The sequence below is a fragment of the Ricinus communis genome, chromosome 10 (genome assembly GCF_019578655.1).
Source record: "Ricinus communis isolate WT05 ecotype wild-type chromosome 10, ASM1957865v1, whole genome shotgun sequence".
In the NCBI taxonomy this organism is placed as follows: Eukaryota; Viridiplantae; Streptophyta; class Magnoliopsida; order Malpighiales; family Euphorbiaceae; genus Ricinus; species Ricinus communis.
In genome coordinates this window covers 14,916,872-14,932,634 of record NC_063265.1, presented here as the reverse complement: position 1 = coordinate 14,932,634, position 15,763 = coordinate 14,916,872, and the positions used below count along the sequence as shown (strand labels likewise).

Sequence of the window (15,763 nt, the reverse complement as noted above, 5' to 3'; positions counted from 1 at the left end):
ATAATATGTCAATTGCTGCATTTATAGGTCTATTTTATTTTATTTATTAAAAATTTAATGGATTCTGTTCTGCATACGCTAAAAAAATAATAAAATTTCATTAATATCAATAATTGGGGTGATAAGAAAATTCAAATTCAAAATTTTTAAACTTTTTTATATATGAAAATTCTAATCAGAATGCCCTATTAGCTTCGTATAAAAGTCTATCATTACAGTATACTAAATGATAAATTATATACATAGAAGTTGAGAGAAAAATCACAGGAAGGGAACACAAAGTGAATTATTTATTTATGTGAAGGAACCAATCTGAGTTGCCTCACTTGTAATGCAAGACTATTTATTTCATTGCAAGCAATAGAATAAGGGTGTGTGGACTGCCTCTGATTTTGAAACAAAAGGAAGGCAAATATAAACTATTTGTTGATGGCTAATACTATAAATCCCCAACTTAATGGGGGATGTTTGAATATATAGAGATATAGAATAGGGTCCAAGAATGTGACCCAATTTCCATATAAATGAGAGCATGTAGGGCACATTAATCCTATATATTATCATTAATTATTTGGGTATTAGCAAGTCAATTATGCTTTGGGAAATTCAGAGATAGCCTATAAGAAGGTGGACCCAAAACCTAAAATTTTCAGGACCTTGATTATATATACTATAGCTATGATCTTATTAAGAGAATAATACCAATCAATAATAAATAAATAAATAAATTGTTCACCTTTTATATCACATGTCTAACAAGTGCCCTACCATATCAAATCAACCTCATCTTTTATTGATGCTCGTTGCTCAAGAGATTTTTCAAGGTTGAGATTTTATGAGGATGCTTCATTATGCTATGTGATTTCTGGTTATACTTTATTATTTTATTTATTTTGGTATAGGTTTCATTATGGATCGATCATCCATTTGTTTTTGACATTTAGGGCCAAAAGATATTCATACATCAAATCTCATTTACAAAGAAAATTTAGATTTTATTGGATTAAAATTCATAAAATTTATAGAATTTATTTATAAATTTAAAATTTATGTGTTTTTATTTAAATAAAAATTAATTTAAAATTTATATAATTATATTTATAAAATTAATTATAGTTAAATTAAATTTTAATAAAATAATATAAATTCTGTATTAATAACTTAATATATTTTAAAATATCAAAATATCTTTTTCAGTTTTATTATTTTTATTTTACTTCTTTACTCATATATTATCTCTCCGATAAAATAAATTTTTAATAAATTTAAGTTAAATACAACATTAATAGAATCATCAATTACATTAGAAAAATATTAATAAATACTATTAATATATTTTTTGAAAGAATCATACTTGAAACTCTTCCAAAGTCATGTTAGAGAACTTTGTTGGCCAAACAACTCTTTAATTTTTTTATTTTTAGGTTTTTGAATATGATTTGGACACTTGTCCACAAAGTAGATAACTGTTAACTTTTGAAGAAATTAATTTAATAACAAATGGTAGATACAAAGAATTTAATTAATTAAAATATTTTAAACAAACCCAAGGATTCAACAACAATTTAATACATTTCAAAAGCAAAATGCCTTTCATTTAAAAGAACCCTTCATTCATTTTCACATACATATGGTGAAAAAAGTTATAAATATACATATTTACCAACCAAGATGTCTCTCTACCTTAAGACTAGAAATTAAAATTTAAAAGGAGATGATAGTTGTTGTCTCAATTTGCTCAAGTAAATTAAAAACATTGCAATTTTTCCACTTGTAAAAAATGTTTAAGATGCCACACATAACAATCATTTAGGTGCACTCACAACTTACAGCTAGCCCACAGAATTATCATAACTTATAAATTAAGACTACATAATCCTAATACCAAATTAAGATTTTTAAATCAAAAATTAAAATAATTAATGCACACTTAACCACAAGAAAGACAATGGATTGGCATAATGAGTGTCACATGCACCACTTTTAATGAGTATATTTGGTTTGAGCGGCCATTTTTTAGTGATTAAAATTAAAAAAATTGTCATACTAATAATCCTTCTCTCTTTTCTCATTGGTTCAAGAATGGAGGATGGCTAATTGGACCACCCCTTTTATAATAACTAATAATTACTGCCTCTCAATAAGTAAGAGAGGGAAAGGGTTTTCTTTTTTTATTGTATTTTATAACTTTTACCTGCCCTTTTTGACTTGTTCAAAGTCACTCACTCCTCCCTCAAATTAGGCACATTACTTGACTGCAAATTTAATGGGGTGCAAAGCACTTTCTTGATGTGGGAGTGCCTATATTTTCTTTATTTTTATGTTCAAGAAACTGTTTGTACAAGAAACTGATGAACCCATTATCATATGGTCAAGAAATTAAGAAAGTGACCCTAATATCTTTGGACACTAATCTTTTGCGTGTCCTATTCTAATCCAAGTTCTAAGGAATCTTCACTTTTATATTCTAATGAGGTCAAAGCTGCATAATCCTTAAGTTTAGGGTCCATGGATAAGCATCTTTCACCCCTTTTTTCTTTGGGATTATGATTTCCCTCTTATATCTTATAAAACACATTTGGGAGACATGCAGCCTTTAGGGCCATTAGTTTAAGTCATCATTATTAGGGCATCATCTATTTCCTAAGGGTAAGTCAGAGATAATTGGAACCTTACCAATTGATTCAAAGATGTTGGCCAACTGTTTTTAACAATGAATACACTTCCATTTGGATGGAAATTTTGTCAAATGAATATATCAAATTTATATTAAGTACACATCAAATTCTAAACATGCAATCAAAACTAACCCAGCAATTTGATAATCTATCATAAATGCGAGGATGTTAGGTTGAGATAATGTATACAATGGCTATCAATTGGCTTAAATGATCCACAAAGTACTAAGACGAGTGGATGTAACTGAGTTAGTATGAGTCAGTATGGCTTTAGACATAGATTTAACCTAGTTTCCTCAAATATTATAGTCACCCATGTCTGCATCATATGGTAAGAGAGCAGTTGAGATTTATTTAACTTGGTTACATCACATTGATGGAATCCTAACTTCTTTAAATAGAATGTCTCACCTGATATTGCATAATGTCTCCTGTATTTTTCCCCCACATACACTCTTGTTGCTTATGCAATCCATTATTATTCTTTCTCAATTGGCCTTTAACAAAACTGTTTTCTCTTCTTCCTTAAATTAGGGGTAAAGATTGAGATTTTGCTCAGGGCCTAATTTTGGAAGCTCTCCCTCTTGCAGTATCTTTGACATAAATACTGCAGTAGATATTCTAACTAGCCAGAAACATTGCATTAATACAATTAGCTATGTGGGTAGCTAAGGAATCAATAACGAAACAGTACAACGCTTATGCATTTAGGAATAGTAGTACTAAATCAATTGATTTGGCAGATAATCTGATCCTCTCAACGCAGTTTCAGTTTTCTTTTATTCATGTTCTTCACCGTCTCTCTTTATGTAAAGAAAAAGAAAAGAGGTGTGGCAGTGATATGGAAAAGAGCCTTATACTTCAGCTTGGTGCAGACAAATACTTGGAATTGTAGTGTAAATGAGGCTTTTCATGTTAGTATTTTATTTATAATACTTTTAGTAGTATTAGTTAGTCGGTTTGTTAATAAATCATTTAGAAAATGACTTTTACCGTTGATAATAATGTTTTATTAACATTATAAATCTTTTTTTAAAAAAAATTAACAATTAGTTGGAAGAATATTGAAGTAAAAAAGAAAAACACAAACTCCAAATTGACAGGACAAGAAACCATATATCCTTAAATAAAAAAAAGTGTGTGATTATATGATTTAATTTAATATTTTATGTGCATTTATGGAGTTAAACATTTATTTGTTATTCTTAATGGATAATTAGCAGGTAATTTTTTTATTTTTTTCTCATTTTATTTTTCCTATTGAATTATTAATTTATATCTTATAATTTAAAAATAAATATTAATTTTATTAACTGTGTATTTATTATAATTAGTTGTAAGATAAAATAGTTAATAATCATATTACTAAAGTTTTTATATTTTATATTATTATAAGACTGTAAAATTGATACCGATATTAGTAAAAAAAATTAAACTGGAAAAGAAATCTCTAAAATGGCAAAAGAAAAAAAGAAAACCATAAATTTGTAATAAAAATGGACGTAGTAAGGATAAATTATACGGACAGTTCCTTAAGTCTAGATATTAATATTATTAAAGTTTTTTAAATTTTAATTTGTAATACTAAATCTCTTAAATTTTAATTGAGATAAAATTAAATCTCATACATCCAATTTCGTTAAATTGATGGATAAAAAACTGAAATGGAACACATTAAAATTGAGACATTAGCTGGTTAAAAAAACCCAATAAACTTAAAATTCAAACAAAAATACTAAAATGAAAATGCAAAAAATAATCAAAACCAAATACCAAGACTTTAATAATAATCAAAATATAAAATAACTAAAATCAAAAAAATCAAGAAATCAAAATGAAAGAAATACTAATTCTTCCATCGTCAGTTTCATCCACCAGAACTAGAATAATCGTTGTTGACGCCACTACCGAAACGTCGTCGGCGTTGATCCATGCCTAAACGCTGCCGTTAATTTGCTGGGCATGCTCATCCACTCACAAGCAACCAATAGCAGATAAATATTTACTGTTTCTCTCAGATTAACAAAGAAGGCATCGACGGGTCATATGTACAAGAACTATCAGAAAGATTGAAAACTTTGGGGCATTTCTTGTCCATGGAAGAACAAAGCCTCAATTTCTGTTTGGATTGCAAGAACAAATCTGTTTGGACTACAAGAACAAGGCCATGTATAGTCGACGACCATGGACAACGAAAGGCCATGGATAGTTGACAGCCTTAAACTTTTTATTCTTCTTATTGATGTGTTTGTTCTTGTACTACATTATTTTCCTTCTGTTTACTGTTTTAGCTTGAGTTTCAGTTTCGACCCATCTATCTTTCTATATAAAGTTTCAGTCTTTATAGAATGGAAGATTGTTAACGAAAGTTGAGATCTTTGTGATAAAAATGTTGCATTTTTATCTTCTGTTTGTAGTCAATCTGTTGCAGATGATGGTGGATTTGCAAATCCTGTAAATCTTCCTTAGGCAAGGGTTTCAAATTGCAAAAGAAAGAAATGTTGACGTGGCAAACAAATTGATGTCTACTTTTCTTAATAAGAAAATTACCCACCTGTAATTTCTCCTTTTTTCTTTTCTAAATAGGTAAGGTGTTGTGCCATGTCAACGGTAAAAAAATTTAGTGCTATTTCAATTAAAATTTAAAATTAAATGTTATAAATTAAAATTTAAAAAGTTTAATGTTATAAATTAAAATTTAAAAAGTTTAATGTTATAAAAATTGAAATTTAAGGACTTTAATGATATTTAGTTCAAATTTGAGGGATCCTCTGTACAATTTATCTAAAATACTCTTTTTGACTTTTCCCTAAATATAAACATAAATGCAGTTGCTAAATATAAATAAGTACTTACTTGCAACAGAAAGTAGACAAGTGGCCCTGCATAGAAGAGAAGACTTCTTGCCCAGAAAACCCAGTTGCCCAGTACCATCTATGCCTGATCAGTGATCACACACAAATACACCAAACCCACTTTCTCTTCCATTTTTCAAATTTTTCTCTCTCTTTTTTTTTTTTTTTTCTAATTTTGCTTTAACCCATTAATTAACTTTCAATTTCAGCTCAAACCCATTTTTCTATTTTATGATAATTCCACTAAAATAAAGGGATATTTTAGAAAGAAAAGAAAAAAGATATTGCTACTTAAAGGAATTTGTAATGTCAGAAATGGCAGCCTTATTACTTTACCGTATTGTGTATTTGTATTAATATTCTATTCTAAGCCCTGAAACCCCCAAAGGCATATGATTAAAGCAACCTCATTCTTCTTCTGATCTCTTAAAAAATAGCTTAATTTAGTTCAACTTTAACAGTTTTCAGTACTACATAACAGTATAGCTTGGGGAATATAAATTAAAGAATTCAGCTTAGTTTTTGAGAGAATAACATACATATTAGTTGGATTTTAAAAAGAAATGAGCTAATTAATTTGATGTAATTCAATTTTTTTATTAGTTTATAAATAATCAATTAACAGGAATCCCAAGATTTGCAAAAGATTTCCTGACAATTTCTTGGAATCTCACTTCCTCAAGAAAAAAGAAAAGAAAGAAAGAATGCTAATTATGTGAACTCATGTATCTGTTTTATTACATGTGTAGTTTTTTCCAGGACAAGGATAGTTGAAGATTGTAAGGATCATAGCTGTTTGGACTGACATAAAAGTGGAAATTCAAACTTTAATGATATTTATTTTTATTTACTAGAATGTTGGAAGCTTAATCACACAAGGACAAAAGAACCCTAGTAAATTTAGTAGTTTTTATTCTTGCAAGAGCAGCTAATTAAATCCTCCAGTCACACCTTTTGACAAATGCAGCTAGAGTTTACATTGGCACTTTTTACCAAACAATTTTAAGATTGTATCATTTTATCATTGTATAGTAATGTTATAATAGCAAGTAGTAAATAAAATAGATGTATACTTTGGAAATGCTCCTCATATTATTTATTCTTATATAATTGTTAGGAACACATGTTTGTACAATTCATTCAATTCAATCTTCCACTCATAAATTCTTTTTAAATTTCCATAAACCAAATGAGCTACCATCTTTTTATCTTTGGAAAAAGTAAAAATTTCCTATTAAGTCATTTTATATATTTATATAATAAAAAGTTAAATTTTCTTTTCTCATAATTAAAAAGATATCATATGATTCATACGGAAATAATTTAACATAATTTTAAAAATTAATTTAGCAATATTTGAGATTTAACTCGAAATAATAAGATTTGCTCTTAAAAGATGGAAGTCCTGAGTTTCTATATCAACGACAGGTGCAAGAATTGTGTAGTCATGGCCTAATCGACCTCCCATAGATAAAATAAAAATAAAAACTGATTTAACAAAGAGCTAAATGAAAAAAATTACTATTATATAGCAGAAGACACCCATGCCCCATCAGTTTATTAAATGTATATGCTAACAACATGAATGATATGATATTTATTTATTTATTATTATAAAAGAAACATTATATGTTTCTATATAAAAATGCATCAAATTAAATCAGAGGGGGAATTTTTGTATGTACCTTCATTTTTTTTTCTTCTTTTAACTGGGGTGTGATGAATGGGGTGGAATTCATAATTCTACAGTTTAATAATAAACTAAGTGCAAAAAACAGTAGAGACGTTACTGAATTAAATTCCATGACACAAGTGAAGTATAAAACATGAAATAAGAAAGAATCAATACTGTGATAGCAGGTGGGGAAGTTTTGGGTGCACAGTAAAGAATTTCTTTATGGTGATAGTATCACATGAGAAAGGCTGTGGGGGTTGTGGCAGAGAGGTCAAGCATGCAAAGCAAGAAAGGTGGTGCTTGGTTGAATGTGAAGCAATTTTTAACCCTCTCTTACGATTAATATATACAGTCTTTTAGCAAAAGTACGCCGGATTTAAGGGGAACACACACACACACACACAGAAAGAAGCAAGTAAGGGAAAGAGAGTATGAAAATGGATTTTCAAGAAAATAAAAAAACAAAAAAAAAAAATACATTTTCCTGCATAAGCTTTCTGGTTTTTAACTTGATACAGTCAATTTTTTTACTTGCATAAGAAGCCAAAAAGTTTAAAAGCAAGCCAGAGAAGAAGAAAATAATACTAATAATAAGACCAAGATCAACGGTTCTCTTTCTTATTGGTTTTCCACTTAGAGGCTGTTGCAGTCAAAAACCCATCTCTTATTTAGTTTCACACACAGTGTTGTTTGTCGGGTAGAAAATCTCTCTCTCTCCCTCTTTCACACTGTGTTTTATGTCACTTTCCATGTTTTTTACAATCTAAGCAAGAAATTGAAGCAAAACCCACTTGAAGAACAAGCATAGTAAGAGTAAAACTTGTAAAAAGAAGAAAAACCCAAGAAAGGGATTGTTAAAAGAAAGCAAGCAAGAAAGAGAGAGAAGAGAGAAAAGAGGAAAGAAAAAAGAAAAAAAAGAAGAAAAGAACATAAGCTGAAAAGCCAGATAGGTAGAGAGAAGAGAAGTAAGAGATAATAAAGAAGAGAGGGAAGGGAATTAAGGGTGATGGTGGGTTTGGTTTTGTTGTTTCAATAAAAAGCTAAAAAACAAGGTTAAAGAGAGAGAGAGAGAGAGAATTTTCCTTTAGCAAATGTCACAAGAGTCTGAAGAGATAAAGACGATTGAGCAGTGGAAATGGTCCGAAATGCAAGGCCTTGAACTCGTGTCTTCTGCTCCTTCTAATCCTTCTTCTTCTGACCCTTTTAAAACCAACTCAACATCTAACTCGCACTACTCTATATCACAACAACAACAAGAACAAAACCATCAAGACACTGTACCTGAAACAAAAGATATGGATAACAATAAGAAAGATAGCAATGGTAGTGGAGAGAAGCAAGGGGATGTTGCCACAGTTGGTTTCTGTGAGCTATTTAGATTTGCTGATAGTTTGGATTATGTTTTGATGGCAATTGGGTCTATTGGTGCATTAGTACACGGCTCTTCTTTGCCACTTTTTCTTCGGTTCTTTGCCGATCTTGTTAACTCTTTTGGTTCTAATGCGAATGACATGGATAAGATGATGCAAGAAGTTTTGAAGGTAAGAAAAAAAAAAAAAAAAATAACTTTTCAAAAAGAATTGCATTTTCCGTCCTTTAAACTAACCATATTGAATTTAACAATTTGCAGTATGCATTTTACTTTCTCATTGTTGGTGCTGCAATTTGGGCATCTTCCTGGGCAGGTTGTTCTTCTTGGCTCTGTTTTTAGTTTCTTTATTTGCTTATGTAAAAATGTGAAGTGAAACAGAGTTTTCTTGAATTGAATTGGATGCAGAGATATCGTGTTGGATGTGGACTGGAGAGAGGCAATCAACAAAGATGAGGATCAAGTACTTAGAAGCAGCTCTAAACCAAGACATTCAGTACTTCGACACTGAGGTTCGGACCTCCGACGTCGTTTTCGCTATTAACAGTGACGCTGTAATGGTCCAAGATGCCATTAGTGAGAAGGTTAAAACAGAACATAATTCAATTCCTCTGTTTCAGTTTTGGTTTGCTGAATTAGGCCTCGAACATAAAAATGCCTTCTTTTTTCTTCTTTTTTAACTTGTGCAGTTGGGCAATTTTCTTCACTATATGGCAACTTTTGTGTCTGGATTTGTAGTGGGTTTCACTGCCGTATGGCAATTAGCACTAGTCACTCTAGCAGTTGTTCCTCTCATTGCTGTGATTGCAGCCATCCACACCAACACATTAGCCAAACTATCTGGCAAGAGCCAAGAAGCTTTATCACAAGCTGGAAACATTGTGGAACAGGTAAAAGAAAAGAATATAGGACTAGAAAGTTACTTTTTAAGGCTAAAAATCTTCACCATTTTAGCATTTGGACTTTTTCTAATTTGAAGTAAAATTGCAGACGATAGTTCAAATTCGCGTTGTTATGGCGTTTGTTGGGGAATCAAGAGCATTACAAGGGTATTCATCAGCGTTGAGAGTAGCTCAAAGGATCGGTTACAAGAGTGGGTTTGCTAAAGGAATGGGATTAGGTGCAACTTATTTTGTTGTTTTCTGTTGCTATGCTCTGCTTCTCTGGTATGGAGGTTTCCTTGTTCGGCATCATTATACCAATGGTGGATTAGCCATAGCTACCATGTTTGCCGTCATGATTGGAGGGTTGTAAGTATTCAAATTCATTAACAAAATTTTGACCCTTTTCTTTAATAATTTCTGTTCTCTTTCTTTTGTTTAGACTACTCAAAAATCTTTCTCTTTGATTGGCAGGGCTTTAGGCCAATCTGCTCCTAGCATGGGTGCATTTGCCAAAGCAAAAGCTGCGGCTGCGAAAATTTTCCGTATTATTGATCATAAACCAGCTGTGGATCGAAACAGTGAATCCGGGTTAAAGTTAGATTCAGTTACTGGACTAGTTGAACTAAAGAATGTTGATTTCTCCTACCCATCAAGGCCAGATGTTAAGATTCTCAACAATTTTACCCTCAATGTCCCAGCCGGAAAGACTATAGCTTTGGTTGGCAGCAGTGGCTCTGGTAAAAGTACTGTGGTATCCCTCATTGAAAGATTCTATGATCCCAACTCAGGTAAATTGAGTTCTACATTAACAAAGATAATATCTTTACTTGTAAAACTGCTCATCTTTTGCTCGACAAAATTAATGTCTTTTCTGCCAACTGAAGTAATATATGGTTCTTGAATAATTCATGCGTTCCATGTGGCTGGGCTATGTATCCTTTGACGAACTTTTATGAAAAGTATCAACATTTGTCTGTGCAGGGCAAGTTTTGCTAGATGGGCATGATATAAAGACACTCGATTTAAGATGGTTGAGACAACAAATAGGGCTTGTTAGCCAAGAACCTGCTCTGTTTGCCACTACCATTAAAGAAAATATATTGTTGGGTAGGCCTGATGCTGATCAAATCGAGATTGAAGAAGCTGCCAGAGTTGCCAATGCTCATTCATTTATTGCAAAGCTACCTGAAGGCTTTGACACTCAGGTATGTGTAGTTCTTTTTCTTTTCTTTTTTTCAAGATTAACAAATCTCTAAATACTATCAGCTAAGAAATCTCAACGTTGGCCATTGGGAAATGTATACAATTGGGTGTTACAAACTTTTGCCATGTCAGTTGATAATTAAAACTTGTTATACAGGTTATTCATCTTTTATCTTTTAAAATTTGGACCCTTGGAATTTGAGATCAAAATCTCCTAAGTAAGTTAAGCTAAGTGGCTATCTACTCCCCTGGGATCCAACTATAATAATTGTTTAAATAAGCGCTATCCTGTGCATGCTAACATATTGTCTTCATGTCAGATGAGGGAGATAGGGAGTGGGGTAAAGTTGGTTGTTCTAGAAAGTGAAATGAAATGATGGATCTTGACCACTGGGGGATCATGGTTGGTCAGATTTTTTTTAAAGCCACATAATTGCTAGTTGTTGCTTATTTGGTTAAACCTAACTTTATTCAACTTGTTGTTTAAGAAGTCAATGTGGGGATGTGTTTTGGTCATGCATGCATTTTGAAGGAAGGTAACATGCTTCAGTCAACAATCCATGTGCATAAATTAGGTTTTCTGTCTCTGCAGAAACAAGGGCATGACAATTTAGAAAGAGGACATCTCAAAACAAAAAACATTTTAGACAGATGAATGGCGAAGGATATACAAAGATAATATTAAACAAAAAGTCAAGAGCAGGAAATCGTTCACTAGATGTGTTAAGTCTTATCCTTGGGAAAATAAAAAAAATTGAATATCAGAAAGAAGAATAAGAATCTTTATGATGTTGACCAAGGAGTTTAGATACTAACTTGAAGATGATAAGTGGGAAAAGTACTAGCTTAAAGAAATATGAATTAATAATAATAATAATATCTTATTTAGGCACTAGTTACCAGAAGACTACAGAAATTTTTTTAAAAAAAATCAATAGGCAAGATTAAGAAAGTTAATATAAACTTTAATTAAGATTGACTGCTTGGACCATTTAGATTTATAACTGACCAGCAGAAGAAAATCTGAAAAAAGGAAATATCTTTAAAGATTCCTATGCCCAAAAGATTGATCAGCTTCTGAATTTAATCAAATGTTGATTATTTTGAATTGGAGTTGAACAAAAACTAGCTTACCTGTTTCCTGATACAAAGCTGTTCTATAACAAATTTCAATTTTGTTTATTTCTTTCTGTATTTAATGGAATCTGTTACAGTAGATAATTATGGGGAAGGATCAGTGAGCTGATAATGATATTAAAAATGGCAGGTAGGTGAGAGAGGGCTGCAGTTGTCGGGAGGACAGAAGCAAAGAATTGCAATTGCAAGGGCAATGCTGAAAAATCCAGCAATTTTGCTGTTAGATGAGGCAACAAGTGCACTGGACTCTGAGTCAGAAAAACTGGTGCAGGAGGCCCTTGACCGATTCATGATTGGGAGAACGACTCTTGTCATTGCCCACCGGCTGTCCACGATCCGCAAAGCTGATCTTGTAGCTGTACTTCAACAGGGTAGTGTCACTGAAATTGGAACCCATGATGAGCTCATTGCTAAAGGAGACAATGGTGTTTATGCCAAGCTCATAAGAATGCAGGAGACGGCTCATGAAACAGCTATGAACAATGCCAGAAAAAGCAGTGCAAGGTGCTCCATCAACATAAGATCTTCAATTTTTCTAATTATCCAATTTCACTTTCCGTAAGTATAGCACTATGGATTATTTTGTCAGTTTTTTTATTAACATAGTCCTCCATTTTCAGACCCTCAAGTGCCAGGAACTCAGTAAGCTCTCCAATAATTGCACGTAATTCTTCTTATGGTCGCTCACCATACTCGCGCCGGTTATCCGACTTCTCTACCTCAGATTTCAGTCTGTCCCTTGATGCCACACACCCCAATTACCGGCTTGAAAAGCTTCCATTCAAAGAGCAAGCTAGTTCCTTTTGGCGCCTCGCAAAGATGAACTCTCCTGAATGGGTTTATGCATTGGTTGGTTCTATAGGCTCGGTCGTGTGTGGCTCCCTTAGTGCCTTCTTTGCCTATGTACTAAGTGCTGTCCTCAGCGTCTACTACAATCCAAATCATGCTTACATGAGCAGAGAAATTGCAAAGTACTGCTATTTGTTAATTGGGCTCTCATCAGCTGCTCTAATCTTCAACACACTACAACATTCCTTCTGGGACATTGTTGGAGAAAACCTTACAAAACGAGTGAGGGAAAAAATGCTAGCAGCAGTGCTCAAAAATGAAATGGCATGGTTTGATCAGGAGGAAAATGAGAGTGCTAGAATTGCAGGAAGATTAGCTCTTGATGCAAACAATGTGAGATCAGCAATTGGAGACAGGATTTCAGTGATTGTACAGAATACAGCACTGATGCTAGTTGCTTGCACAGCAGGGTTCGTTTTGCAATGGCGCCTTGCCCTTGTCCTTATAGCCGTCTTCCCCTTGGTTGTTGCAGCCACTGTTCTACAGGTTTGTTTCTCCAACATCCTTTATCAGCGCTCATATGACTTTTGGTAACCAGTGGTCCAAGTATTAGGAAGCTAGTTGTGAACTGAAAATTGAAACTCGAATTGAATTCAACAGTTAGGAGTTTAAAATATTGAGTTATGAACAACTGTTTTTCATTTCCTTGTGATCTGAAATTTTTGCTGTAATGGATATCAAGTTAATTCACCAAAAATAATAATATTCATTGCTATTTTGTTGGATTTTCAAACAGAAAATGTTCATGACTGGTTTCTCTGGGGACCTAGAATCTGCACATGCCAAAGCCACACAACTTGCAGGCGAGGCCATAGCCAATGTAAGGACAGTTGCTGCCTTCAATTCAGAGTCTCAAATAGTTGGTCTATTCGCCACCAACCTCCAGGCTCCTTTACGGCGTTGCTTTTGGAAAGGTCAGATTGCAGGAAGTGGATTTGGAATTGCTCAGTTTTCACTCTATGCTTCCTATGCTCTTGGTCTTTGGTATGCATCTTGGCTTGTGAAGCATGAAATCTCTGATTTCTCGAAGACAATCCGAGTTTTCATGGTCCTTATGGTTTCAGCCAATGGTGCAGCAGAAACATTAACATTGGCTCCTGATTTTATCAAGGGTGGTCGAGCCATGCGCTCAGTCTTCGACTTGCTTGACCGTAAAACTGAAATTGAACCTGATGATGCGGATGCAACTGCAGTTCCTGACCGTCTTCGTGGAGAAGTTGAACTAAAGCATGTAGACTTTTCTTACCCCACTCGCCCTGATGTCCCTATTTTCCGTGATCTAAATCTCCGTGCACGAGCTGGAAAAACTCTTGCTCTTGTAGGTCCAAGTGGATGTGGTAAGAGTTCAGTGATTGCACTTGTACAGAGATTCTATGAGCCATCATCTGGAAGGGTTATGATTGACGGGAAGGACATCAGGAAATACAATCTCAAGTCCCTGAGAAAGCATATTGCTATTGTCCCTCAGGAGCCATGTCTCTTCGCTACTACCATATACGAAAACATTGCCTACGGGCATGAGTCCGCAACTGAGGCGGAAATCATTGAAGCTGCTACTTTAGCCAATGCGCATAAATTCATTTCAGGATTGCCAGATGGATATAAGACATTTGTAGGGGAGAGGGGAGTTCAATTATCAGGTGGACAGAAACAAAGAATTGCCATAGCTCGGGCTCTAGTTAGAAAGGCAGAACTGATGCTACTTGATGAGGCAACAAGTGCACTAGATGCCGAGTCGGAGAGGTCTGTCCAAGAGGCTCTAGACCGTGCTTGCTCAGGAAAGACAACAATTGTGGTTGCACACAGACTATCAACTATAAGAAACGCCCATGTCATCGCCGTCATCGACGACGGGAAAGTAGCAGAGCAAGGATCACACACACATCTACTGAAAAATTATCCTGACGGGTGCTATGCCCGGATGATACAGTTGCAGAGGTTCACACATAGCCAAGTCATTGGAATGACTTCAGGTTCGAGTTCGTCAGCTAGACCGAGAGAAGATGAAGAGAGGGAAGCCTAATCAGATCACCAGTAAGAGAGGAGGAGTATATCCCACATACCCCCTTGTGATTTTTGAGTTTTTGTTTCAGTTTTAATGCCATGGTATAGCATAGTATGTGTATCATCTAATTATTATTATTTCTTTCTTTCTTTCTTTCTACCATATATTATCTAATCCTCTATGAATCTTTCTAAGGAAATGATACTGAAAAATTACTTCCACGAGATCGAAATATAGTGATTTATATGTATTTACCAAATTGGAATTCTTTTTTTGATTCCTGGAAGCAGCCCTCGTGCACTGGTTTGTCTCTTCCATTTTCTTCAAAGTGTTGAGATTGGAGGAAAGATACCTCGTGTTGGAAAATAATTGAGAAAGAGAGGTGTATGAGGCCTCAAGACAGGCCCTACATTATGATGTACAATTGGATATGTACTAAAACAAATATATCCAAAATCTTCCTTATCCATCAAATCTTGCAAGGAATCCTTTTAATATATATTCCTTGCAATGATCCAATGGAGAGTGTGTGTTTTTATTGTAATACTAATCATGCATGTTAGAATTTTACATCACTTTCCCCTCGCCGGATGGAGAGGGGACCTGTAGGCTGTGAGATGTAGACCTCAGATAAACATCATGTTGAGGGCATTCTGCATAGCAATCCAAGCTTTGAGGTGGTAAATTGTTTGCAATTTGAAATCAAAAATCAAACTGGGTATGGATCTATTTCTGTTGATGTTGATGTGTAGAGTTGTGGGGAACAGAATTATTGAGTGTCAAAGTCCACATGGTGGTGGGCTTTGTACATGTGCATTAAGGTTTCTAAGAGACAAGATAGCAACATGAGGAAACCGAGTGAAAAAAGAAAGTAAGAAATAGGGAAAGGAAAAGAAAAGAGACAAGCAGGAGAGGAATCAAGAAATCATGCTATTTTATTTTTTTTCTTCCAAGCAAAATAGCTGGTGGTGGACAGGCAGGCGTGAGAGAAAAAGTTTAGGATGTGGGATTTTTAGCACTTGGAAAATGACAGAAAAGAGATGATGGTGTTTGATCTTGATCTTGATCTTGATCTTGAGTGTGTGGGCCATACCTAATCTCTTTGTTG

The 15,763-nt window shown here is 33.6% G+C and overlaps 1 protein-coding gene across 1 annotated transcript; it reads left to right on the top strand.

Moving 5' to 3' along the window:
* Positions 1-7,829: 7,829 nt before the first annotated feature.
* LOC8284004 (ABC transporter B family member 1) lies at positions 7,830-14,887 on the top strand. The gene is made up of 10 exons (XM_002519442.4): positions 7,830-8,749; positions 8,839-8,893; positions 8,986-9,161; positions 9,267-9,467; positions 9,568-9,827; positions 9,933-10,249; positions 10,443-10,666; positions 11,932-12,305; positions 12,422-13,136; positions 13,387-14,887. The coding sequence occupies exons 1-10, from the start codon at positions 8,300-8,302 to the stop codon at positions 14,671-14,673; spliced, it is 4,059 nt and encodes a 1,352-aa protein (XP_002519488.1). The 5' UTR covers positions 7,830-8,299; the 3' UTR covers positions 14,674-14,887.
* Positions 14,888-15,763: the final 876 nt, after the last annotated feature.

Coding starts and splice junctions, on each gene's coding strand:
- LOC8284004 (XM_002519442.4), top strand. CDS start 8,300: ATGTCACAAGAGTCTGAAGAGATAAAGACGATTGAGCAGTGGAAATGG. Junction 9,468..9,567: donor CTGGAAACATTGTGGAACAG/GTAAAAGAAAAG, acceptor GTAAAATTGCAG/ACGATAGTTCAAATTCGCGT. Junction 10,667..11,931: donor CTGAAGGCTTTGACACTCAG/GTATGTGTAGTT, acceptor TAAAAATGGCAG/GTAGGTGAGAGAGGGCTGCA.